Genomic DNA, 23,473 nt, shown 5'->3' on the forward strand with positions numbered 1-23,473 from the left:
GGCTTCGATCTCCCAGCTGGGTTTGACCACGGTGGCTCCATTGACTTGACGAATCGACGAGAACATAGGCGAAGGCCAGCGACCACCGCTTTTGAGTCGATCGCTGACGGTGTTGTACGAACTATTGGCAATCGAGCGACCTTTTCAGGCAAGAGCACAGAGGACATCCATCACTTAGACGTGTCTTAAGAAGCTGTCTAGGTCCAACGACTTCAATTTGCCGCCTTCCATGATACGATGTTAATGTCCGCACAACCGTCCGCCCCGCCAACATGTCATTCGCGAATGCGCCGGTGACGCGTACGCTTGTCCTCGGGCTGGTGTCGTCCTCGACCTTGGCCAGTCTATTCGACGTAAAGCATTGCTTCTACATTCTCGTGGACACCCACTTCTGGCAGTACCGTCAGTTCTGGCGCACGCTAAGCTACCAGCTATGCTACACAAACTCAACCGAGGTGCTCTTTGCCTCCATGGCATTGTATAACATGAGGATTCTTGAGCAGATGTGGGGGCCAAGGAAATATGCCGTGAGTAACCCTGTGGACATCTGGTGGTCGCCGCATCGGCTCTGACTTGGCTGTTCGCGCAGTCGTTCGTTCTCGTCAGCTTCCTTCTGACGTCCTTGATCACGCCCACCTTACTGTCCCTCTTCCTACGGCCTCTGACCATTGGGTTGTTCAATTACTTGCCGGCCGGGCCGACGCCCGTCATCTTCGCTATTCTTGCGCAGTACCATGCCATCGTCCCGCACATGTACAGGTACCGCGTGGCGGCATCGCCAAGCCAGCAACCAAACGAGACATCACCCAGCCTCACCTTCTCCGACAAGTCGTACCGCTACGCTTTGGCTATTCAGCTAGCTCTGTTCCAGTGGCCCGGCTCCTTGCTCGGCGCGCTGGTGGGCTGGGTTGTGGGGTATGCATGGAGGAACGACTTGCTCCCTGAAGCCTTGATGCAGTGCAGGGTGCCGGGATGGGTTGTCGGAATTAGGACGCAGAGGAGGCGAGACGAGTTCGAAGGGCTGAGGAGAAGATTGGAGGGGGAGAACACAGGTGTCGCGTCCGGGTCACAAGTTCCCGTGGATGGAGGGGTCGCGACGCAACGGACTGTTCCTCAGGAGATGCGAGACCAACTCAGGGGTCTGATATAGGACTGCGCGGGCGTTCTATATCTCTGCTAAAACACGGCTAGTCCAGAGTTGAGGGAGCAAAAAAAGTCTCTGCGGAGATAAAAGGCCATATTTTCTAGAAAGAGATACGACATATACCACAATCAAAAGCTCCGAGAGTCACCCCAGATTCCGACGCCGCTGCACTGTCTTCTCCAGCACAGATAAATCGCAGGTAGTTGTACCTTGGTTATCAATATAATGGAAGGTTGATACAATATGCTTCACGCACTCTTCATTCGAGGAAGTGCGGTTGAATCAGGCTGGAAATATCTTCCTCGTCTGGATCGCATCGATGCATAAACAGACAGTGGATTTCAAGCTGCGCGTCGAAAAGCGAGATTGCGAACTTTTGAAAGATTCGAGTAGTGAATTCTCACAAGTATCGAGTGCGACAGTTTTATATATTTATATATTTATATATCATCATGAAAGCAGCAAATCTTGATCTTCTCCCATCCAACTGTACCTAAGGTAGAAGAAGGCTGGCGAGGTCCTTACCTGGCACCTATCCCGCCCCAGCCACCCCAGCCATAAGTAAGGTACCTATCCACACCGACGAGCCACCAGATAGGGACTAGCGGCCTACTGAATTGCCAATCGTCACCTCCCACATCATGCCGATCAGGTCCCCGTACAATGTATTCACCCCACCCTATAAGCGGGCTTTCAGGGGCACATGGGCCTATTTTGGAAGTCATCAGGGGTACATAAGTTAAGGTATACATACGGGATTCATCAGGAAGAGAAAGACGCCCGCAACGGCGGGAAGATAATTAATTACCCAGTCAATTTTCCAGCCACCCCTGGTTCTACACGACATCTAGTGGGCTCCCAAGTTCTTTCAACGCTCCTCGCGATTATCAAACTCGTTTTCGTTCCTTTGACTAGTTTTCGAATTATCGAATCTTGTGTCTTGGAGCGCGATACGGTCTTTGCCTCGCTGAGCAGCCTCCCTCCTCCTCCTCCTCCTCCTCCTCCTTCTCCTCCTCAGCCACCCTCTGTAAATCATAATTACTATCTATAGCAACCTCGGACAGTTCCTCGATCGACGACAGTTTCAAAGCGCAATCGACGTTTCAACCACTCTTCCATCTACAAGTTTGAAAAACAGCAACGAGCATACACTTTATGCATTATTTCTCTTGACGGTGGATCCTGAATAATGTGGTAGGGCGACTGTTTTGGGGGGCCAGTCACAAGCATGGATGGGTACTCTGCAATGAGGGACCCTGACGACTATGGGCCGGAAATCCCGTCGGCGCAGTCGCACGCCTCGAGTGGGAGGATGCCGACCGATGGATATACCAAGGAGATGGTGAAAGCTTTCCGAGGCGACGCGCAGGATGACCATTCAGTTCGTTACCCGTACCAAAGCTATTTGCTCTTTCAAACGTCCCAAGGCAGCTCACGTTAGTGCAGATGAACACAAATCGCCCTCGCGACTCCGCGCTCGTCGATCTCAATGACCCCATACAAGTCCATCTTCTCACCGAGACCGCTCTATCCGACAGCAAGACATACCAAATACTATCGCAGGAAGAGGTCGACGATCTCAAGAAGCAAAGCCAACTCTTGACCCAACGAATCGAACAGACCCGCGCAAACTTGATCATCCAATCCAAATACCGCGATGCTGCCATTTCCGTTGCCAAGCTCTACGGGGCCCAGAGTCAGGAAGGGGGAAAGAGGCCGAGCTTTTCGGATCAGGACAGCGAATCGGCGCGCGAGGCGGAAATGGAGCGTCAGGAGAGCGAGAGGATATGCGAGGAGCTAACATCCGAGCTGTGGAATTTGGAGAAGCGTTTGATGGAGCCGCAGAGGAGGCTTCTCGAACACACCGCCGGTATTCTTCAGCTCACCCACAAGGCATCCAAGAAGGCGGCGTCGGCCGAAAAGAACGTCAGACTTCCGCCTAACCATGGCATACCCGGCAGCCCTGAGAGTCTATACACCTTCTCAAAAGACCGAAATAGCATGGAGGCCGCCGACGATGCGTATTTGGACGGCCAGCATGTTGGTGTTCGAGGGCTCGGTGGGAGCGGTCTCGCCACGAATCTGCCCAAGGAGTTGCCTATCGAACCTCCACAACGGTCACCCATACGGGAGCAGACTACTCAGATACGAGATGAAAATGAGCGGCTCCGGGCCGAGAACGATCAACTTGCTGCCCAGGTTGAAATGCTGTCGACGGATCTTGATGGCCTTCGGGAAGTAGAATCAACGCGCCAACGGTGGATGGCTGAGGCCGAACAGCGAGTCGGGAGCCTCAGCGGGTCTCTTCGGGATGCGCTCGTGAGGCTCGATCCGGAGAAGAAGGGCAACTGCCAGCCGCCACCGTCTGGACCACCCGATGCTGAGAGATCACCGGACCCCGGATCCGTTCTGGACAACCATTTGCACTACCTAGAGCAGGGACTTATGAGGGTCCAAGAAACCCATGAAACTCGGTCATCGGAACAGCTTCGAGACGCCGAGTCGGCCGCCGCCACCGCTTCTATTGCCCTGGCCCAAGCAGAGGCTCGCGTCGATACACTGAATGCCCAGCTAAGAGACCTCCTTGCCACCATCGATCCCAACTACCCGGATCCTCCCGACTCTTCCAACGTCGAACTTGGTGCCCAGTTTGACTACGCAGAAAAGTCTCTACAGGTTGTGGAGGCGGAGCTGGCTCGCGCGGCTGAGACGTCCGCGTCGGGCGCCCTCCAAAGACAAGATGTCGTCGACCAGACCGACGCTGTGCTTGTGGGACTTTGGGAAATCATTCAGAACGGATACGCAGATATTCAGCAGAGGAGGGAGCAGCGCCGCAGGATGCGACAGGAACAGGGCCTAGAACTCGACGAAGAAGACATGTCCGGAGACGACGACGTGGACGCCACCGAGCCGTACACCCTATCCTCCTTCTCGACGAGAGTGCAATGGCTGTACACCCAGGCAACGAAGCTGAAGGACCAGAAATCGGTCCTCAAGCGCCAGATCAAGCAACAGCGCGAACTCAACAACAAGTCCGACTCGGCCAAGGACGCGGAGCTCCGAGCCAAAGATGACGAGGTGACCGAGGTCCGAACACTCCTCCACGAGTCCCAACAGGAAGTTAGGAGGGTGGAAGGCTTGCTGTCGGATGCTTTGAAGAACGCGGAAGACGCCAGCGCCAGGCTTGAGGCCAACCACTCCACCGTCTCCTGGGCGGAGGAGCAGCTTCAGGAACGCGACGCCAAGATAGAAGCGCTAGAGGCCGACGGCAAAGCGATCCAGTCCAGGATGGCGGCCATTACCGCGACCATCCAGCAGATGGAGAGTAGTCTGGACAAGGCGGACGAGGACGTGGCCGCGCTCTCGACCAAGCTGGCCGAGGCCGAGGCGCGGGTGCGGGAACGCGACGCCAAGATAGAAACGCTGGAGGCCGAGGGCAACTCGATCCAATCCAGAATGGCGGCCATTACCGCGACCGTCCAGCAGATGGAAAGTGGTTTGGACAAGGCGGACGAGGACGTGGCCGCACTCTCGACCAAGCTGGCCGAGGCGGAGAAGGCGGTCGAGGAGAAGCAGCAGGAGGCGGACGCCAAGGCCAAGCTGGTCAAGGAGCAGGAGGACGAAATCGAGAGGTTCCACATCATGATCGCCGAGCTCAAGACGGAGCTCACCATTGCGCAGGCCGAGCTGGAGGGCGCCTACGGCTCTCGCAAGGAGAGGGCCGTCGAAGCGGCGGCGCTGAAGAACTCGGCCGAGGTGGGCCAGTTCAAGGCCGAGGTGGAATCGTTGAAGGACGAGCTGGCGGCCACGCTCAAGGAGCTGGAGATCATCACGGCGGAGACGATCGGGGCGGAGCGCGAGAAGCTGGCGGTGGAGACGCGCCTCGACGACGCCCTGGCCGCCCGTGCGGCGCTCGAGCTCGAGGTCGCGGGCCTGAGGGACCGGATCGACGCGGAGGCTCGCACAGCCCACGACAAGATGGCCAAGCTGCAGGAAGAGCTCGATGCCGAGAGGCTGCGGGCCGTGCCGACAGCGGGTGGCTCGGCGGGTGCAAGGCCTGGTGCCGGCGCATCGATGCTGAGCGAGCAATTCAGGGCGACTATGAAGCGGGAACGGAAGAAGTTTCAGGAGGATCTTCGAGTAAGTCCCCCCGTCCTCCAATTTTTTTTTATCCCCCCCCCCCCTTTTTTTTCTTATGTCCTGGGCGAGGGAGACCGGATACTAACGACCGCTGCAGGAGGAACAAGCCAGGAGGCGGAGGCTGGAAGATGAGCTTCAGAAGCTGCGCAAGGCTGTCGGGCCTGGCAAGAGTCCCCTGAGCCCCAGGTAGCGCCTGGTGACAGGGGAGGTCTTCTTCTTGGTGGGTAGGTGGCAAAGTCACGACTTGGCCGAGGAGAATATTGTGCTATGTTATGTGATTTCTTTTTTTTCTTTTTTTCTTCTTTTTTTGGATATCCATGACCTTCGTGTCTTCGCTATATATCATTTCCCAGTCAAATTATTCAGAGGAGAAGGGAGGAGAGCTTCTTTTGCAATTTCTTCCTTGTCTTATATATGATAGCGGAGAGTGGTCCGGGCAGGTCGAAGCACCCAGTTGAGCTTTCTTGGCTGCTCGGTTACTGATATGATGGATAGAATGGATAGATGCCTGTATATGAGCGCCACGGCCCAGATATGAGGAAATAATCCGGTTCCTCCTGCCTAAGGGGGTCGAGGACACAGTACATTGTTCAATCAATTGCCATTCTAGTCGGCGCTTGGCCGGGGTCAGATATCATCATGGCGATGTCGTAAGTAGTAGATCGTACTCCCGTCAACATGTCATTCCACCAGCTATGTCAGTTCGCTACTCGGATGGCTCTGGTTAAAGGCCCCAGAGTCTAGATGATGCGTGCGGCGGGCTCCCTCCCCTCGCCACTTTCAGTTATCATTCTGTCTCAACGCCCTCGAGTGATACGTAGTTGACTGTCGTCTTGATCTTCGACCGTTCCTCTTGGTCGATGGCAAATTCAAGGGTCTTCGGCATCTCTCCGTACACTCGCCCATGGACCCCTGACATAGGGCCTCTGGATGCGTGAGGTGGAAACTGCAAATCATTCAACGTTCTGCCCATCTCTCAGAACATCTCTCAGGACATCATCCTGATACATAGAGCTACTACTGCGGCATGATGTTCGTCTGGACTAGGGGTCTTACGAGTTGGTCCGACGAGCAGTTGTGAGACTAATGACGGCGTCTATGCTTAATTTCCCAGTCAGACGATAAGCATTTGGCGTTACTGTGTTAAAATCGGTATCGATATCATCTCAGATCTCCTGCTAGCTACTGTACCCATGGTGCCGCAAATACACCCACTGTCTATCCCTGAAAACAGGTGTAATTCCAATAAACTCTTTCACAATGCATGGCTGAATTGCCACCATATCCTGACCCGCATATCCTAAGACCTAGCCAGCGTGTCTCTATGCAACAATGCTTTGAAAATTGGCCAGTATTCGTACGCGTAAAAGATGAGCGACAGAGGGGCAAAACGAATGGAGGCAGAGGCGTTTCTTTTTTGTATACCAAATAGAAGCGACCAAAACAGCGTCTTTAGACGCATCCAACACAACAGGATAGTACTAAGAAGGGGACTGCACAGGACTCTAAAAAAAGAAAAGGACAAAGACCTCTTGCTTCCTAAGGAGACCGGTCCGCCTATTCCTAAACTGCTAAACCAATCCTCTTACATTCTTGGTTCGTCAAGTAGCAAGGATCACGAGCCAGATGTCAGTGGTGTTCGGTGGGCCCACCACTAGCCAATCGTTATCTTATGCTGGCTGTGAGTCTCTGTCGAGAAGGGTCTAGTGCGTTCTAGAAGGATTCCTAATCCGGGACACACTTCCGGATTGGTCGGTGTATGAAAATGCGGACTCTTGGCGATTTGATACATACAAAGTACGAAGTATTCGTAATTAAAGCCTGGATTTCAAAAGGGGTGGCAAGGCATGCAGCATAATAGTCAGGCGTTGCGCACTCTACTCCGTAGTACTAGTACCGCCTTTAATAAACGGTCCAGGCATTCAAAAAGATGGGGTTCCCCCGGGGGCTGGGGGTTTAATCGATACAATTGACCCATCTCTCAAACTGGAACTGGGCCACTCGACTCATATAAGATGACCATGTGTGGCTGGCAAATGCGAGTCCGCGGGGGGACGACACAATCACGACCGATTAATCGTGTTTGCTCGCGGCATATTTTATTTGTCCTGCAGATAATTACTGACCGAGCGGCCATGGACATGATAACGGATCATGGGGTTCCGAATGTCCCCAGGTTCGTACTCCATACTGGATACCGATATATATGCAAGCAAAGTGGCAGTTTCGACCCCAGCTCGAGTAGAGCCGTTCTGCCACCATCCGACATGCCTTTCCTATTCCGTTTACTCGTGGAGGGGGCAACTGCCTGAAGAGCCTAACCATCCCGTTTCTTGACTGACCGACCCCGATTAGCCAAGAGCGCAGAATCGACCGTGGGTCGCTAGCCCTTCTGCGACGTGTAATCGATGACCAAAGCGGGGATGAAGGAAGGCAAACTTCGAGGAGTCCAGTATTCCAAAAAACGGAACATCTGCTCCGGGGGATTTAAGCGGGCTCGCATGTTCGTCGGCGTCTTCGGCTCCGAACGGCTTCTCCATTCTCGTCCGAACATGACTGTCAAGCAATCCAAATAGATGATGGACCTAAAGCATTATTACCATACCTCAATTCACAGAACGATGCTCTATATGTATATATGTATGTGTGAGAAGGGGTTAGGTAAGAATTAGCAGAGTCGAGTGGCAAATGATCACTACACACAGCCTTTTACAGCAGACGTGGTTGAACTCTCGGCCAGATGCATTTGTCACGGCACGTCCATCTGGTGCACCACAGCCCAGCTGTAATCGGAGAGCGAATATCTGTACAGACATCCGTATACCTAATACGGCGCTTTGATGGGGCTTAGGCGGCCATAGCGGACGGTGATAGTTACACGGCAAGGCATGCCAAACTGCTTTATACCCGGAGTGTGCATCGGTAATCGAGTACGGCGCTGGCTTCGTTAGAATTTCCCAAAGAGGAAGGAAAGCAATGCGACGTGGAAAAGCCTGGACGACTCCTGCCCGGTTGGTGCATTTTACACGTACGAGTGCTTCGTTCGTAGTTGGTTGTCATCTTGCGGTGGTGGCTATTTGTACTCCGTAAGGAATAAAGTAATAAATACGCATGCATGCATGCACTTTGTGCGACTCCGGCAAGAGGCGACGCCTTGACCGCCATGGCCCCCAGAGCATGGACTCAGGTGACTGTATAGGAATCAAGAGGAGCATCGCCTTATTGAAGCGACCTGTCGAGGGTATATGCGCAGTCTACCATGGCTGTCTAATGTAAGGTATATCAAGAAAGGGTGTCGGGTTAAAGGGGGGATGGGCTGTCGGCACCCGTCCATAAGCTCAGATTCGAGTGGTCGAAGAACGAGGCGGGGAGTTTCAACGGGTGGCTACAACGGATCAGTAATAAGGTGCGTATTTCGAGGAGAGATCGGTAATGGTACGAATATTAGCCCAATATTGAAGCAGGGCGTGGCGTTTGGTTGTTTGTGGTGTTTGCTTTGGGAGACCAGACGTTGGCCTGCCTGGGTTTCAAGATGTATTGGTACAGGTTTCCTGGGTTAGGTCAGTAAGGTACACTACCTTAACAATGCGTGCACGCTGTACAGAGGTACGGCCTTTATTTTCCCTTTCCTTTTTTCTTCTTTCTTTTTGCTCCAAAGCCAAGACAAGGGGGTGAGCCGCGTGCCGGGGAACCCCAGTCTTGTAAGTACGTTGTACGTGTACCAACCGTTTACCTTAGGTACCTTAGGTACCTTAGTTTCCCGAGTCAGACTTGAAACGAGGACCTGGAATGCAACGACTCGAACACGAATCGCAATGCAAGAGGTACATCCATACGGTACACATACGAGTACGTTGTACGTTCTTCGCACATGCAAACCCAAACCACACTGGTGTCAAACCAAACAGACCAAACCAAATCCAATGCAGACGCTGCATGCATGCATACCGTCCTCGACAGGCGAGTTGGTGGAGACAAGGCGGGCATCGGCGTCTGGGTCAGTGGTGTCTACTGATTTCCCGGCGTGGCTATTCAGAACTACGGATACCTATGAGGTCGGTAGGTGCCGTATTCAGCGAGGCGAAACTCGCCTTATTTAGCACCGGCTCTCACCGCTCACTACCTTACCTATTCGTATATTTCTCGGGATGTATGCTATCATGGGAAGGAAGCACGACCCCTGAGATCCACCGTGCTCGACTTCTTATAACTGTGCATGGACGGACATGTCCGATGCAATTTGATTTGGATACTTCACGAAGTATTTCGTACGTACGGATACTTTCTCTTGAACCCCTATTACTCTCTCTTCACCTCCAACCACCATGGCTTTTCACCAAGTCCATAGGAGTTTACCATCCCCACTTCTCTCCTGGCCACGTCGATCTCTTCTGCTTAACAATCGAGGAGGCCTGCGAATAAGGCGCCAGGTAGTACTGGTCATCGACCATACGTGGGACTGTATCTGCGAGATAATTACAGAAAGCAATTATCGAACCATTCATTGTAATAATAAATGTGCGCCCTTGGCCACAACGATGGCGAAACGTGACCCAAGAAGACTCCAAGGGGGAAGGCTCGGCTCTTGGCCCAGAATGGTAGGTACCTCAGTATATATACATTTTGCTTCCACTTGTCCCCTGGGGACAGCTGAACTAACGTGGCTGAACCTGAGGTCCCGGAATTTGAACCCCTCCCCCACCCCCGATTCCCTCATTTTTTCTTCTTCTTTTTTTGTCCTTACTCGAATCCTGGTGCTATCGCTATTATATTGACCATAATTGCAAAGAGACGCTGTCATTTTATGCTTCTATTCTTGCCATAGTCTGTAATTAAGAGATGGATATGCCGAAAGAGTGGTATAAGTATATTTGGATGTTCCTTCGTATACCCTAACGGTGTCGGCCCTTTGCCTCTGCACCCCCCATATGATCCTCCTACCTGATATCTTCTTTCCCGTTGTGGATGCTGCCTATTTCCACCATGACTTCGTAGTGCTTTTGCCTTCCCAGGGACGCACGAACTTAAAGTAATACAACGTACACGGAACGAAGTAATTACAATAAGTGGACCTTCCTGCGACGAGCAAGCCCCCTATCGGGTGTCACTACCCCGACTACGAGGTCCCTCGGTGTCAACTCTCCCGGCGATTTACACCCCCTAAAGATCATCTGATAAAGCGGACTCATTTGGTGGCAACACACCGCCACGTTGCCAAGGGCTAAGAACAGCTGGCTATTGTCCAACGTCTCGCTCTGCTGGCTCCAGGCGTAGTGGTTGGGGTGGTCTCTGTAGCGGTCAGATACCGTCCCGTACGCAGCGCAGCATAGGGCCCGGTGTAAGTACCTACCTTATTTAGTTCAGGTACCTAAGGTACCTAGGTACACTAAGACGGGGATCTCTATTTCGGGAACAGGGTGTACCGTTTATTAGGTAAGGTAAGGTAGGTGTAAATTATGCTACCTTACTTCGTACCTTAGGTACTCTGTTGAACCCCCCTCTTCGCTCTTTGTCTCTCCCTCTTTCTCCTGCCGTGTCCCTTGCTGAAGTTGTTTCTTCCTCTTATTGTGCCCTTTCATTGGATAATTAACTGATCCAATGAAGCTGTTGAATAGTTCAAAGCCTGCCTGCCTTATTGGATTGTCTGGCTGTTATTGTCTATCCAAGAGCCAGTAGTTGGAATTTGACCAGACCGCATACATAGCTGCCTGGTAAGGTAAGTAAAGTAAAGTAGGCAGCTTCAGTCTGAATGACAAGATAAAGAAGTACGAAGTAGTAACGGGAAGTCCAGCAAGGCCTGGTAATATCTGTGCATGAAGACATGTTCATTAGGTACCTTACAACCGGGTTGTCAATCTCGCCTCAGCCCCCAGTTCAAAGGGTGCAAAAGTATATGTTCAAGTCTTGGTTTTCAGGTGCCTTTATTTTATCATTGTGGTTGTCAAATCTGCTTCCCTCCTTGCCACTCCCTTTCACAGTACCTTTCATCGACAACATGCATTGTCTAAGATATTACCCCACACCCTCTACACTCTGCACTAGCCGTTCAGTCTTAACCCCTTCCTTCACTGTGCGCCAAGAGTATAGTGGCTTTTTTCCTTTTCTTCTTCTTTTTTCCCCCCTTGATATGTTCTCCCCATTCCCCACGCATCTCTTGTCATTAAATGTAGGTACAAACGTACACACGTTTATATACGGCAAGGTACAAAGATGCCAAGGTAACCCCCATACCTCATGTACGCCAAGATAGTAAGGTATTGATATGTCTTATACTTGCCCTTTGGCCCTCCCTCCCCTGACTACCATGCCCGGGTAGCCAACGCGTCGGTACCTGACACTTGTGATCGATCGTCACTCATCTCGGACTGCTCTATCCTTGACTATCCCTGAGCTTGACCCTCCACTCCCTTTTCTTCTTTTCTTCTCTTCGTCTCTTCGCCTCTTCTTCCCTCTCCTCTCCTCTGCTCCCTCCTGCCTGCCTCTCCGTTCCTCGCCAGTCTTCTTATATCGCTCTATCCTTTTTATCTATCTTTTCCCCTGCTTTCCTCACGCGCCCGACTTCTTCTTACACCTACATCGTCCATGTCTCACTCACAAGAGTGATGATCACCTAGGCCGATCGCCTCTCCATCACCACCCATATCAACGGCTTATGCCGCTCTGTCTCGACGTAGAGGCAAACAGATTACCGACAAACTCTGCGAATCCTCGTCTTTCCTGCAGCACTCACTCCTTCAGATACCCGGGCTACCCGGCATCGTTCTGTGCGCCTGCAAACAACCTTGCCCTCGCAACGCTCTCGGCCACTGCCGTGCTCCTCGACTTTGTGGCATCGCTCGCTCTCTCAACTTCCAAGGAACGCATAGTATTCATCATCAAAATTTTCTGCTCTTCCGTGTTGCTTGTGAAGGCGGTGCGACAGATAAGAGGAAAGAGGCCTATCTGAGCAGGGCTTGAATCAGTACCTAGTAAGATCACGCGGCCCTTCTTTTCCCGCCGATTTCCCCTCGGACTTTCCCGTGCCCTTCTCGACAAACCTGCGGCGCCCAACGGCTCGGCTTCGGGTTTTGTCTCGTTCCCTCCCAGTATCAGCACTGTTCCGGGTCACAGACGGGAGCCCAATAACCCTTCTCGTACAGCCCTTGCTGCAATTACCCGTTACTCCTGCACTTTTCTCCCTCACGAGACACGCTCATGTCCTCCCCAGTGTATTCGGCGCCACATCCTTAGTCGCATACGATTCGTCCCCGCCATCCTTCTCGCGCATCCCAGTCGTTTGCAGCAGCAGACAGCGCTCTGACTGACCACCTTTTATCTTTCTAGCAAAATAAGCAGCACTTCTGCCTCAGCTCTCCCATCTGGGCATCTCGACTGTTGCTTCCATTCGAACGATTTTCCTGTCTGTACAACGTCAGCGCAGAGCCGCTCGTTGGAAGCAGTCACGCCCATTTTATCACACTCATCATCCCTCAACATCCCTCAACATTTCGTGGCCATTCTGTAGGCCCGGCCATTGCCCGCCAGCGGACAACTGATTTTAGGACACACCTCGGGGGAACAAAAACAAAAGGGAAAGAAAGCCCCATTGGCCAGGGGACTTCGGCGGCAGCCTCCAGCGACTTCCAACATGACAAGCAAACAGGGCGCCGGTGGCGGCATCGAGAGCAATAGGAGACAACTATCTACCTCGGCTCGTGCTAGTAATGAGAACGAGCCCACGCAGGAGACGGAGGATCAGCCCACGACCATAAAGCCCGCGCAGTCGCAGAAAGAAGAAACGCAGTTCGTTCAGGCGCCGCAAGGTCTGCCTCGGAATATTAACCCTTCTTCCAATGCGGCCACACCGCCAACACCCAGCTTGCCGATGTCACGCGCTGCCTCGACCAGCTCGAGCGTTGGCGGCCCAACGGCGTCCACCGACGGTTACTTCAGCCACCACACTTACGCCACGAAGCCAAAACCGTCCTTGCCCCTAGATCCTCCCGTGACGAAGGCGACGATGGGTGAACTGGATATATCGAAAATCAATAGCAACCTAAAGCTTCGTCATGACATCAATTTCGACGCCGAGCTGCATTTCAGACCGAATGTGGAGGGCGACAAGGGCAAGAGGAAAGGGGCCAGGACCGAGCGTTTCTGGAACACGCTGCATGAGCAACTCAACATGTTTGTCTTGGACCGACAGGGATTCTATGAGACGTATGGCTACCGCGACGACTGGTGTCTGCCCCGTCTGCTGAAGACGGTGAAGGACATCATTCAAACCCTCGTGCCCGGGCGAGATCGGGTCCACCTGAACGAAGGCCTCAACGTGGAGCTGCTGATGCAACAGTTTAACAAGGGCACTGCCGATCTCGAGAAGCTCGCGTACTGGTTAGCTGGGGTTCTCAAGTCCCACTGCGCCCCGATGCGAGACGAATGGGTCGATCGCATGTACCAGAAGCTGAGCAAGGGCAACCGCAACAATGACATGGGCGAGATAGTGCGCGGCCTGCGGGGGCTGCTCGAGGTGCTCGAGGCCATGAAACTCGACGTCGCCAACCACCAGATCCGCAGCTTACGGCCCATTCTCATAGAAGACACGGTCCTCTTCGAACAACGCTTCTTCTTTAGGCAGATGCAGGAAGGCCACTTCGACATCACTCCTGCCGGGCTTTGGTACCGGGACTCGGGCAGGAGATATCGGGGCACCGTGTCGCCGGCCGCCGCGCAGTCTTTCGGCGAGATGGCCATTTTCTTCGAGGGCCTCGCACGGTTGATGCGGCCTTCGGTTGACGAGAAGGAGATACCCACCACGTTCGTGTTCGACGAGGAGCGTCTTTTGAGACTACGTTCCAACATGCTCGACGCCATCAATCTCGAGATTTGCATGCGGCATTATGACGACCTCGAAAGGGTCAGTCGCTCCGTCAGCTCGTTACTCTCCGGTTTTCTTGCTCGCCCAGACGAAGATCACGCCGCTTCTCGATCGCGTAGCTTTTTTGGCGCCAACGCCTCTTCCTACTCAGGCTCCTCTCGGCCCTCCAGCCTGGCTTTCAGCTGCGCCGGCTCCGACACGTCCTCCCCACGCTCCTCTTTTGTGCACCAGACGCAGGCGTCGGCCGGACCGGATGCGGCCGAGGCGAAGGCCAAGTCACGAAATCTATATAATTCTCTCATCGCCCTCCTTGAGACGTCCCCGGTCGAGTCAGGACACAAATCTCGTTGGGCCGCTCTAGCGCCCTCACTCGCGCTCCAAATTTTCCGATACACCAATGCACCGTCCGATATGCTTCCTGCTTTTGAAGCGAAACTCCAATCCCACGTCACCGATGTTCAGAGCTCCCTGTTCCGTGAAGTTGAGGACCAGTTCAACGCCCGTCTGCTCGCTAAGCTGCAGCGCCGCGTGCGCGAATTCAAAGGTCTTCCGGGGTTTACCCTCTTCTCTATCACTACCGCGAGCCGGAGCAACGCCACTGGGCGAGTCTGGGACGGCGACCGCGATCAACAGCAGCTACGCATTTCCTCGCTCCATTCATCGCTTCATCCCGGGTCGCTTCTCGACGGCTCCGGGAGGGAAGCCCGTGGAGATGGTGCCGTCGAGGATATGGCAACTCGATTAGCACACCTGGGAGTGTTGCACTGGAGGGTCTGGGCGCAGCTGGCGTACGCGGGTGATGTGGACGGCGACCTGGGGAGCGACGTACAACCCGGCACAAACCAGATTTGAGCACGAGCCGGAACATTCCGGTCCTATTGCAGCACGGCTGCATGCAGCCGAAGGAATACTGTTTCCAACATGCTCCCCTCGCACCACATTGCGTGTAAGCCTGCTGGCCACAGGTCGGCAAGTGACGATTTGTGCGAACGATCACTTGTCACTTACATGCCGTAACCACCGGCGTCTTGCATCATGATACTCTTCCCCCGACATGAACCAATTATTCGACGCGCCCATATCATGCACTTGTACGAAGTTTTTAATCATAATTGCTCGCTCTATGGGACTTGAGCCACGGCATCTCGTATGCAACCATGCTCGACCTTGTATTGAGAGCAATGACCTAATACTTTTTTTTCCCCCTTCTTTCCATTCGATTTCATCTCTAGGCCACGGTTTTGGGTCAAATGCTTGGGGGAGGCGAATGGACCAGGAAACGGTTGGACTTAAGGTTACAAACTTGTTGTCCCTATTGGCGTTTTGGAAGGCACATAAGGAGAGTGCGACACCAGGGCTTCTCTTGCGGTGTCCATATTCATTGGTATTTTTTGTTTTATGTTCTGTGATGCATCTGATACCGGCCTGCACTGTTAAGGTAGAAGGGAGGGGGAGGGAGTGGTGGCGATAGCGGCGGTAGAGGTAGACCAGAGCCTTCGCGACGACAATGAGATATTCAAATGCTTCGCAATTTATTGGTGTGAGGTTTGTTGTTGTGAAACTACACCGAGGTTTCGCCCTGCTGTACTCCCCTGCTTTGCGCATGGCGAGGCATTTGGAGGGCTAGGAAGCTGACTCTTGAGTTCTTGATATACGAGGGCAGATCAAGGCAGAAGGTGTATCTGGATTTGCTACGGAGTATTGGTCCGTTCTTCTGGGGCCCGGTGTCAATACAGATTGTTGTTAGTCGAGGGCGATCAGAATAGTATCACCAGTGGTCAGGAGAACTGAGCCTTTTCTACGGCATCGATGATTCTCCTGCCGACGTTTCTGTTCCGTTTTGTCTTGTTAAAAGACGAGTATGCCTCTAATAAATGAAGGAACGAATGAACTAAACGTGCCGGTAGATAAGCAGCACGTAAGTCGAGACTGAGAGAACCAAAAAAAAAGGGGGTAGAAAAAGCAAAAAGAATGGGAGTTATTCGTATAACGTTTTCTAAGAGTTGTGAAAAAAGAAAGTTCCGGAGGCGATTCGAACGCCTGACCTATCGCTAACTCTTCCGAGGAACTGCAGGCGATTGCTCTACCCCTGAGCTACCGGAACCGATGGTTACTAACGATATTTCTCCGAGCCTTTAAGTAATCGGACCCCTCTCGCGCTCAACGTTATCAGGCGAAGGCTTGCAAGGAACTTCTTGGACTGACGCACTGTCTTTGCTTAGCTAATCATTGGGTCATCCACGCAATTCGCTCCAGGCCCAGCCCAAAAGCTCCTGGAGATACAAACCACCAACAGACGTTATTACACAGGCACGCCAGAAATCGGCGACTTCCTGTTCGGAGCCAGAACTTCTCAGCACACCTTGTTATCATCCTCGCACAACAAGACATTGCCATAGCCGTTTCTGTCGCACGCAGAGAGTAGCACATCATGGAGCCTCGCGCTCGCGCCGGCAAAAATGTCGGGAAAATGAACTTCTCGCATCAGGAGCGTAAGAGGCCTTCCTTCCCTTGTTCGACTCTTGCTTTTTCCCAAGGAGAGACACACACGCGCGCAGAGAGAGAGAGAGAGAGAGAGAGAGAGAGAGAGAGAGAGAGAGGGACACTCCGCTGACAGTCCTGCTCGCGTCCGTCGCAGTTGCCCAACTCCTCTACGCACACGGGGATGTGCGCCACCCGCTGCCCGAGACGGTACGGGTCCTCGACGAGATCGTCACCGAGTTCATCCAGGGCGCCGCGTTCGAAGCGGCACGCATGGCGACGTACGCGGGCCGACAAAAGATCAAGTGGGAGGACTTTGAGTTTGCCTTCCGCAAGAACCCGGCCTACCTGGGCAAAGTGCAGGAGGTGTTCCAGAAGAAAGGCGAGATCGAGAACGCGAAGAAGATCTTCACCAAGGACGACGAGGCGGTGCTGATGAAGGACGCGTCGGCGGGCGAAGGGGGACGCCGGGATAACGCGTCGGAGAAGAACGGCACGAGCGGGGAGGGGGCCGCTGACGGGTCGCGGGGCCCTCGAGATGAGGAGGAGCTGGGGGAGGCTGATGACATTGATGATGCTCTTTCGGAGCCTGTTTCGCGGCGGGGGAAGCCCTGACTTTCACGATGCTACGGTTTCTTATCTCTCCCTTTTTGCGGGGGCGGTTTTTTTTTTTCTCCCCCGTTTTTTTCGCCCCTCCTCTTACGGCATAGCGACGGCGTTGGCGTTGGGGAACACACCTGAACATTTAATTTCGCAACTACCACCACTGAATATGATTTGGCAAAGGGAACTAACTGCTAGGGTACTTATCGGGATGCGGTCCGGTGCCTGAGATTGAGAGACTGGGCTCATACTATGTATGTATGATATGAATTAAACCCACACCGATACAATGAGGACTCGTGATCTCAAGTATACTCTGTCATGTGGTACGTTCCGCTGGGAAGGGCAGAAGAAGAAAAAAGAATAGAAAAAGAGGATGCGCAACAGTCTCAAAAATTGACTACGGTAGACTGGCTCGTGTTCTCACCCCTGGGAGACCGCGATGCAGGTACCAATCTGGTCGAATAATCCAGTCCTGAGAGGGTACATAAGCCAAGTTTGGCTTGGAGATGTAAGCGCGGAGAGTCCTCGTGAAATCCAGGAGAGGTTACAATAATCAACGATTCGGATTCGCGTTTTACCTATCAGCGGCGCCATGCACATGTCTTCTGTCTCATGTCCATGTAATTAATTACCTACCGTTCGAAAAACCCGGTCGCAAATTGACAAGGTAGTATTGTGGCGGGCAGAGTGCTTACCTCGGGAGGCAGGTGGTCGCGGGGAATAACGCGGGACACATGAGATCCGCTTTACAGTCCGGCTTTTTCTTTCAGGCTTTGCCGCTTTTCCCCACCTCGGTCTGTTTTCCCCCGGAGTCGAACCCCGATATCGGATCGTTCGGGCCAATAACCGACTGTAAACAGATGCGGCCCCGAACTCAGTCCGCACATATTACCCAAGTAGACGCAATCACGATTCCAGATGACGGAAGGGTCACTAAAAGAAGGCTGATGAAGCTTTTATATTCACCTCGAAGATTTCTTAATGGTTTCTTTTCCCCTCACCGCACACCAAGACCACCTATGAGCGCTTCCCAATTAAGCGATCTCCTCGGAGGAAGCCTTGCCGTCACTTTAGATAATGCTCCGTAATCCACATATTACTTAGTGGATTGCCTACCGGATACCCTTTGCTTTGACCTTGGGCGGATTTTGATCTCCGCTCTCATCCTTCGCTTTTTACCTAGATCATCCAAGGCCGAACTATTCTGGGCCTCTTTTCTCTCTCTCTCTCTCTCTCCCTCCCCTCCCCAAAATTGCACAGAAAGTGTAGTCCTGATACCTTGACTTCCGTTCTCCCAGCGCATTCTAGGTACAGCTGCCTAGCATGAATCCACCTTGTCGAAATCGCCTTCAACATGCCTAAACGAACAACTGGCGAGGCCAGTCGCTCCATCAATCCCACCCACTCGGACAACGATGTAGATGTTCTTGTATCCCCGGACAATTTTAACCAAGGCTTTTCTGACGACGACAGTTTCCCCAGTGCATCCGAGGGTCTCGCAGAGGGATTCTCGGGCCAGGCGGACCTTGATTCTATTCGCCGGTTGTCCGTCCACTCCCTCCACCATGGGAGGACATCTCCGGTTCGAGGTAGCGAGGGCCATCCAGCGTACGCCCTGCAACCGACATTGTCCTCGAGGGTCGTCAAAGTTCTCCGAAACATCTGGGATCAAAACCGCGGTGTGGTGTTGGTAGCGGTATCCCAGCTATTCGGCGCGCTGATGAACTTGGCAGCGCGGGTGCTCCAGGTCGAAGCAGGGATGCACCCGTTCCAGGTCCTGTTCGCCCGGCAGTCGCTGACCATGCTCGGCGCCGTCATCTACATGTGGTGGACCAAGACACCGGACTTTCCATTCGGTGCCAAGGAGGTCCGATGGCTCCTGCTCGTGAGAGGCGTCTCCGGCTTCTTCGGCATCTACTGCTTGTGGTCTTCGATGCGGTATCTCCCGCTGGCCGAAGCCACCGTCATCACTTTCCTCGCCCCCAGCATCGCCGGCATCGCCTGTTACGTCGCCTTCCGCGAACCTTTCACCCGGGTGGAACAGGTCGGGACGCTCGTAGCCTTTGTCGGCGTCGTGTTTATTGCCCGCCCCGCCTCCCTCTTCTCGGGCTTGGTGCCCGAGCACGAGGGTCCCGACGACGGCGGCGGCGGGCCGGACACGGGACAGGATATCACGCCCGGGCAACGCCTGCAGGCCGTCGGGGTCAACCTCCTGGGCGTCCTCGGCGCGGCGGGGGCCTACGCCACGATACGCTGGATCGGCAAGCGCGCGCACGCCCTGGTTTCGGTCAACTACTTCGCCACCATCTGCACGGTGATGTGCCTGGCCGTGCTGACGATGGCGCCGGTGCTCGGCATCGGGCAGCCCGAGCTGCGGTTCGCGCTGCCGCAGGGCGCGCGGCAGTGGTCCCTGCTGGTGTTCCTCGGCCTCATGGGGTTCATCATGCAGTTCCTCATGACGGCGGGGCTAAGGGTGGACCGGTCCAACCGGGCGAACGCCATGATGTTCACGCACATGATCTTCGCGGCGGCGTTCGACCGGTGGGTGTTCGGCGCGACCATGGGGTGGACAAGCCTCGTCGGGTCGGGGCTCATCATCGGTGGGGCGCTGTACATGGTGCTCTGCAAGGATAAGGCGCTGCAGCAGAACGAGGGGGCGGACATCGAGGCGGCTGCGGCGGCTCGGGCTGACGTGCGTGGTGCGGGTGACGTGCGCGATTCGGAGGCCGTGCCTATGTTGATGGACGTGGATCGGAACGACAGCACTGACGATGAGGATGAAGAGAGTGCGTTGAACATGAGCAAGAGGTCCCCGCAGAGGGGCTAGCCTGTTGGCCAAGTGGCCTGGTGCAGTAAAAGTCAGAGGAAAAGGCTATAGGCGCAGGAGAGGCTACGGTGTAGAAACTTTAGAAGCATGATGATGACCGCCTTAACCAGCTCATCTAGCAAATTAGGTGCGAAGGGGTAACAGCACTTGGATCACACCTAAGTCCTTGTTAACTTTGGTCAGAAACGGCTAGCCGGATTTCGAGGGCCATGTCTCGCAAGGAGTTGCCCATTGTCATCAGATTTGCGTGAACGCAATCCGAACAGATTTCTCTGCGAGAATATCACGAGTCCAAGACACACGTAACGAAGCACAACTCAACTCCCATGACAATGACGCCAGGGAGTCACCTAGTCACGTGGAACACTAGTCTGGTGGGTCGAAAACAAGGGTAAAACGTACATCCTCCGCGTAAGGTACGGTACCTAAGGTACCTTAGGTAGGTAAGGTAAGGTACTGTCCAGAAGTACGTACATTAACTCTACCTGAATCATCGTCAATCGCAAAGTACCTTACCTTGGCCAAAATCTTCCAAGATCCATTCATCAACCAACAGCTCCCTGCCCAATCCACCTCGCGCAAATCCCGACATCCCATCCGTCGATACGTATCCACTGAACCCTCTACCGAAGACCTACTCTACGAGCTATCACGAATTCGCCCATTGATTGTCACTGTCTCGAACAATCAGTCGAACGATCAGTCGCGTCTTCCGTCCGCCAAGATGGTCCAGATCAGCGAGGTCAAGGGCAACAATCGGGAGAACCGCACGGCGGCCCATACGCACATCAAAGGTCTGGGGTTGAGGTCAGATGGGACTGCAGATAAGCAAGCGGCCGGCTTTGTCGGCCAGAAGACGGCGAGAGAGGTCAGTTCGCATCTCGGTGGAAACGGATGCAATGTCGACGGGAGTGGGTGTGTTGGCTTGTCGGCGTTGGCTAACTATAAGATTTACTTGCCCTAGGCATGCGGCGTCGTGGTTGATTTGATCAAGGCGCAGAGGATGGCCGGACGTGGTGTGCTTCTCGCAGGAGGACCGGGTACGGGAAAGACAGCGCTCGCGCTCGCCATCAGCCAGGAACTAGGCACCAAGATCCCCTTCTGCCCCATCGTCGGCAGCGAGATATACTCGACCGAGGTCAAGAAGACGGAGATTCTGATGGAGAACTTCAGGCGAGCCATCGGGCTCAAGGTCCGGGAGACGAAGGAGGTCTACGAGGGCGAGGTGACGGAGCTGACGCCGGAGGAGGCCGAGAACCCCCTGGGCGGCTACGGTAAAACCATCAGCACGCTTCTCATCGGGCTTAAGAGCGCAAAGGGCCAGAAGAAGCTGCGGCTCGACCCCAGCATATACGAGGCCATCCAGAAGGAGCGCGTCTCGGTCGGCGACGTCGTCTACATCGAGGCCAACACGGGCGGCTGCAAGCGCGTCGGCCGGTCGGATGCCTATGCCACCGAGTTCGACCTGGAGGCCGAGGAGTACGTGCCGATCCCCAAGGGCGAAGTGCACAAGAAGAAGGAGATTGTGCAAGACGTGACGCTGCACGATCTTGACGTGGCCAATGCGCGGCCCCAGGGTGGGCAGGATATCATGAGCATGATGGGCCAGCTTATGAAGCCCAAGATGACCGAGATTACCGAGAAACTACGGGCCGAGATCAACAAGGTTGTCAGCAAATACATCGATCAGGGTGTTGCCGAGCTTGTGCCGGGTGTCTTGTTTATTGATGAGGTGCGTTTTCTTCTTCTTTTTTTTCCCCCCCTTTTTTCCTTTTTTTCCCCCGCTTACAATGCATTAGGCACACATGCTCGATGTCGAATGTTTCACGTACCTGAACCGCGCATTGGAATCGAGCATCTCACCCATTGTGGTGCTAGCGTCGAACCGTGGAATGGCGACGCTCCGTGGGACGGACGAGATCGTGGCCGCACACGGCATTCCCACAGATTTCCTAGCACGGCTGCTCATCATTCCAACGACGCCGTACGATGCCGACGAGATCAAGCGCATTGTTCGCATTCGGTCCACCACCGAGGGCGTGGCCATCACGGATGCCGCCATCGACAAGATTGCAGAGCACGGCGTCCGCATCAGTCTGCGTTATTGTCTGCAATTGCTAACACCGGCAAGGTATTTATTTTGGCCCTCATCTTTGTTTTCCCACTTGAGTGGTTCGAGGAGCCACTTTCAATGTGTTTCCGGACTGTCATACCCATGAGCAATTTCCCGTCCGAGACATTCTCGTTACTACATTGCAAAGCTGTATGCTGACGAAACCCACGACACAGCATTCTGGCCAAGGCAAACGGTCGAAGCCAAATTGATGTCCAGGACGTGGCTGAGTGCGAGGACCTGTTCGTCGACGCCCGGCGCAGCGCCACCCTCCTGTCCCAGGAGAGCGGCAAAGGCTACATCTCGTAATAATATATAGGCGACTACGGAGTATGACTTTCCGTCACTACGCGGCGTGGTCGTTTTGATCAGTCGGAAATCACACGTCGACATGTAATGCACGGGTCATTCGCAGCACACAAAAGACTCGACTCTCGGGTCCTTTCATTTCCCAGTCTCCTGCCTTGATTGCGTCGTGGCGGAACTTTGAGGATTCAAAAGGTCGAAAAGAAGAAAAGGCCCAAGGGGCAACGGAACGAATGGGGGGGAAATCGGCCACAGAAGGAAGGGAAAAAAAAAGAAGAAGAAAAAAAGAAAAGAAAAGTTGACAGCGCCAATTCCCAGTATATTGTACAAAACAACGGGTTTAACGGCGTCAAATGAATTGCAGGTAGTCACAAAACAGGGTATGGTATTTCATCTCAGGATCAAATCAACCCAACTGGTTCGACCGGACTGGTTTGAGAGGCGGAAGCCGGGTGGAGGACGAATGAGAACGGATAGGCGGGCATTCTGATCGTCAGAAAGGATTGTTGATGGGTCAATGGTACGACGTAGATGGATGATAGAAAAGGTAATGGGCGGAGTGGTTTCTGCGTTTGCAGAAGACTCTTTGCTTATAAGACATTTCCAGTCCCTATGGTATCTGTGTCCGAGACATATAGTATATCCCATCCATATTCAACCACGAAGAATGAATGAGTGGTTGGCGCCCGTCGTTTCCCAAATAAAGCAACCCGGGTGGAGCTTTTGTTTTCTTTCAACATCATCTTGTCGAATCCGTTCATACTGAAGGGAGTGTGGAATGGGCGAGGGAAGAAAGGGAATAAAGGGACCCCTGTCACGTGGAGAAGAAAGGGGTCAAAGGGAGCATAGAAAGTGTTAAAAGAGGGTGAAGAGAGTGAAAGAAGGCAACTAAACTAGATTCGGCGATTGTCCATCATTGTCTTTGTTTCCGGCAAGTGGTTTGTATGTGGGAGGGCATTTGCATCGCCACATTCCAGTCTATATGGATGCTCTCCGACA

General features: G+C 53.6%; 7 protein-coding genes and 1 non-coding gene across 8 annotated transcripts; 7 read left to right on the plus strand and 1 right to left on the minus strand.

The window, feature by feature from the left end:
- The first annotated feature begins 38 nt into the window (after window positions 1-38).
- Window positions 39-1,327, plus strand: SODALDRAFT_326634 (UBA domain-containing protein Ucp14). Its single transcript, XM_028610217.1, has 2 exons — window positions 39-527; window positions 590-1,327. Exons 1-2 carry the CDS (start codon window positions 273-275, stop codon window positions 1,148-1,150), a joined length of 816 nt encoding a protein of 271 aa, XP_028470284.1. The 5' UTR covers window positions 39-272; the 3' UTR covers window positions 1,151-1,327.
- A 632-nt stretch (window positions 1,328-1,959) lies between these two features.
- On the plus strand, window positions 1,960-5,911 carry SODALDRAFT_326635 (hypothetical protein). The gene is made up of 3 exons (XM_028610218.1): window positions 1,960-2,525; window positions 2,591-5,284; window positions 5,382-5,911. Exons 1-3 carry the CDS (start codon window positions 2,373-2,375, stop codon window positions 5,472-5,474), a joined length of 2,940 nt encoding a protein of 979 aa, XP_028470285.1. The 5' UTR covers window positions 1,960-2,372; the 3' UTR covers window positions 5,475-5,911.
- Window positions 5,912-12,911: 7,000 nt separating this feature from the next.
- Window positions 12,912-14,993, plus strand: SODALDRAFT_266383 (SOK1 protein; the record flags this gene model as incomplete). The annotated part of the gene is made up of 1 exon (XM_028607484.1): window positions 12,912-14,993. One exon carries the CDS (start codon window positions 12,912-12,914, stop codon window positions 14,991-14,993), a length of 2,082 nt encoding a protein of 693 aa, XP_028470286.1.
- Window positions 14,994-15,062: 69 nt separating this feature from the next.
- Window positions 15,063-16,540, plus strand: SODALDRAFT_354636 (hypothetical protein; the record flags this gene model as incomplete). Its single annotated transcript, XM_028613747.1, has 6 exons — window positions 15,063-15,124; window positions 15,277-15,310; window positions 15,374-15,423; window positions 15,497-15,525; window positions 15,753-15,883; window positions 16,364-16,540. 6 exons carry the CDS (start codon window positions 15,063-15,065, stop codon window positions 16,538-16,540), a joined length of 483 nt encoding a protein of 160 aa, XP_028470287.1.
- SODALDRAFT_t37 lies at window positions 16,159-16,245 on the minus strand. Its single transcript has one exon. It is a non-coding gene; the product is annotated as a tRNA-Cys (tRNA).
- SODALDRAFT_287766 (transcription initiation factor IID) lies at window positions 16,432-17,616 on the plus strand. The gene is made up of 2 exons (XM_028608578.1): window positions 16,432-16,633; window positions 16,780-17,616. The coding sequence occupies exons 1-2, from the start codon at window positions 16,573-16,575 to the stop codon at window positions 17,235-17,237; spliced, it is 519 nt and encodes a 172-aa protein (XP_028470288.1). The 5' UTR covers window positions 16,432-16,572; the 3' UTR covers window positions 17,238-17,616.
- A 557-nt stretch (window positions 17,617-18,173) lies between these two features.
- Window positions 18,174-20,352, plus strand: SODALDRAFT_326640 (hypothetical protein). Its single transcript, XM_028610219.1, has one exon. The coding sequence runs from the start codon at window positions 18,583-18,585 to the stop codon at window positions 20,053-20,055; it is 1,473 nt and encodes a 490-aa protein (XP_028470289.1). The 5' UTR covers window positions 18,174-18,582; the 3' UTR covers window positions 20,056-20,352.
- A 427-nt stretch (window positions 20,353-20,779) lies between these two features.
- Window positions 20,780-22,477, plus strand: SODALDRAFT_319152 (TIP49-domain-containing protein; the record flags this gene model as incomplete). The annotated part of the gene is made up of 4 exons (XM_028609433.1): window positions 20,780-20,923; window positions 21,020-21,787; window positions 21,855-22,186; window positions 22,345-22,477. The coding sequence occupies 4 exons, from the start codon at window positions 20,780-20,782 to the stop codon at window positions 22,475-22,477; spliced, it is 1,377 nt and encodes a 458-aa protein (XP_028470290.1).
- Window positions 22,478-23,473: the final 996 nt, after the last annotated feature.

This window comes from Sodiomyces alkalinus (assembly GCF_003711515.1).
Source record: "Sodiomyces alkalinus F11 unplaced genomic scaffold SODALscaffold_1, whole genome shotgun sequence".
NCBI lineage: Eukaryota > Fungi > Ascomycota > Sordariomycetes > Glomerellales > Plectosphaerellaceae > Sodiomyces > Sodiomyces alkalinus.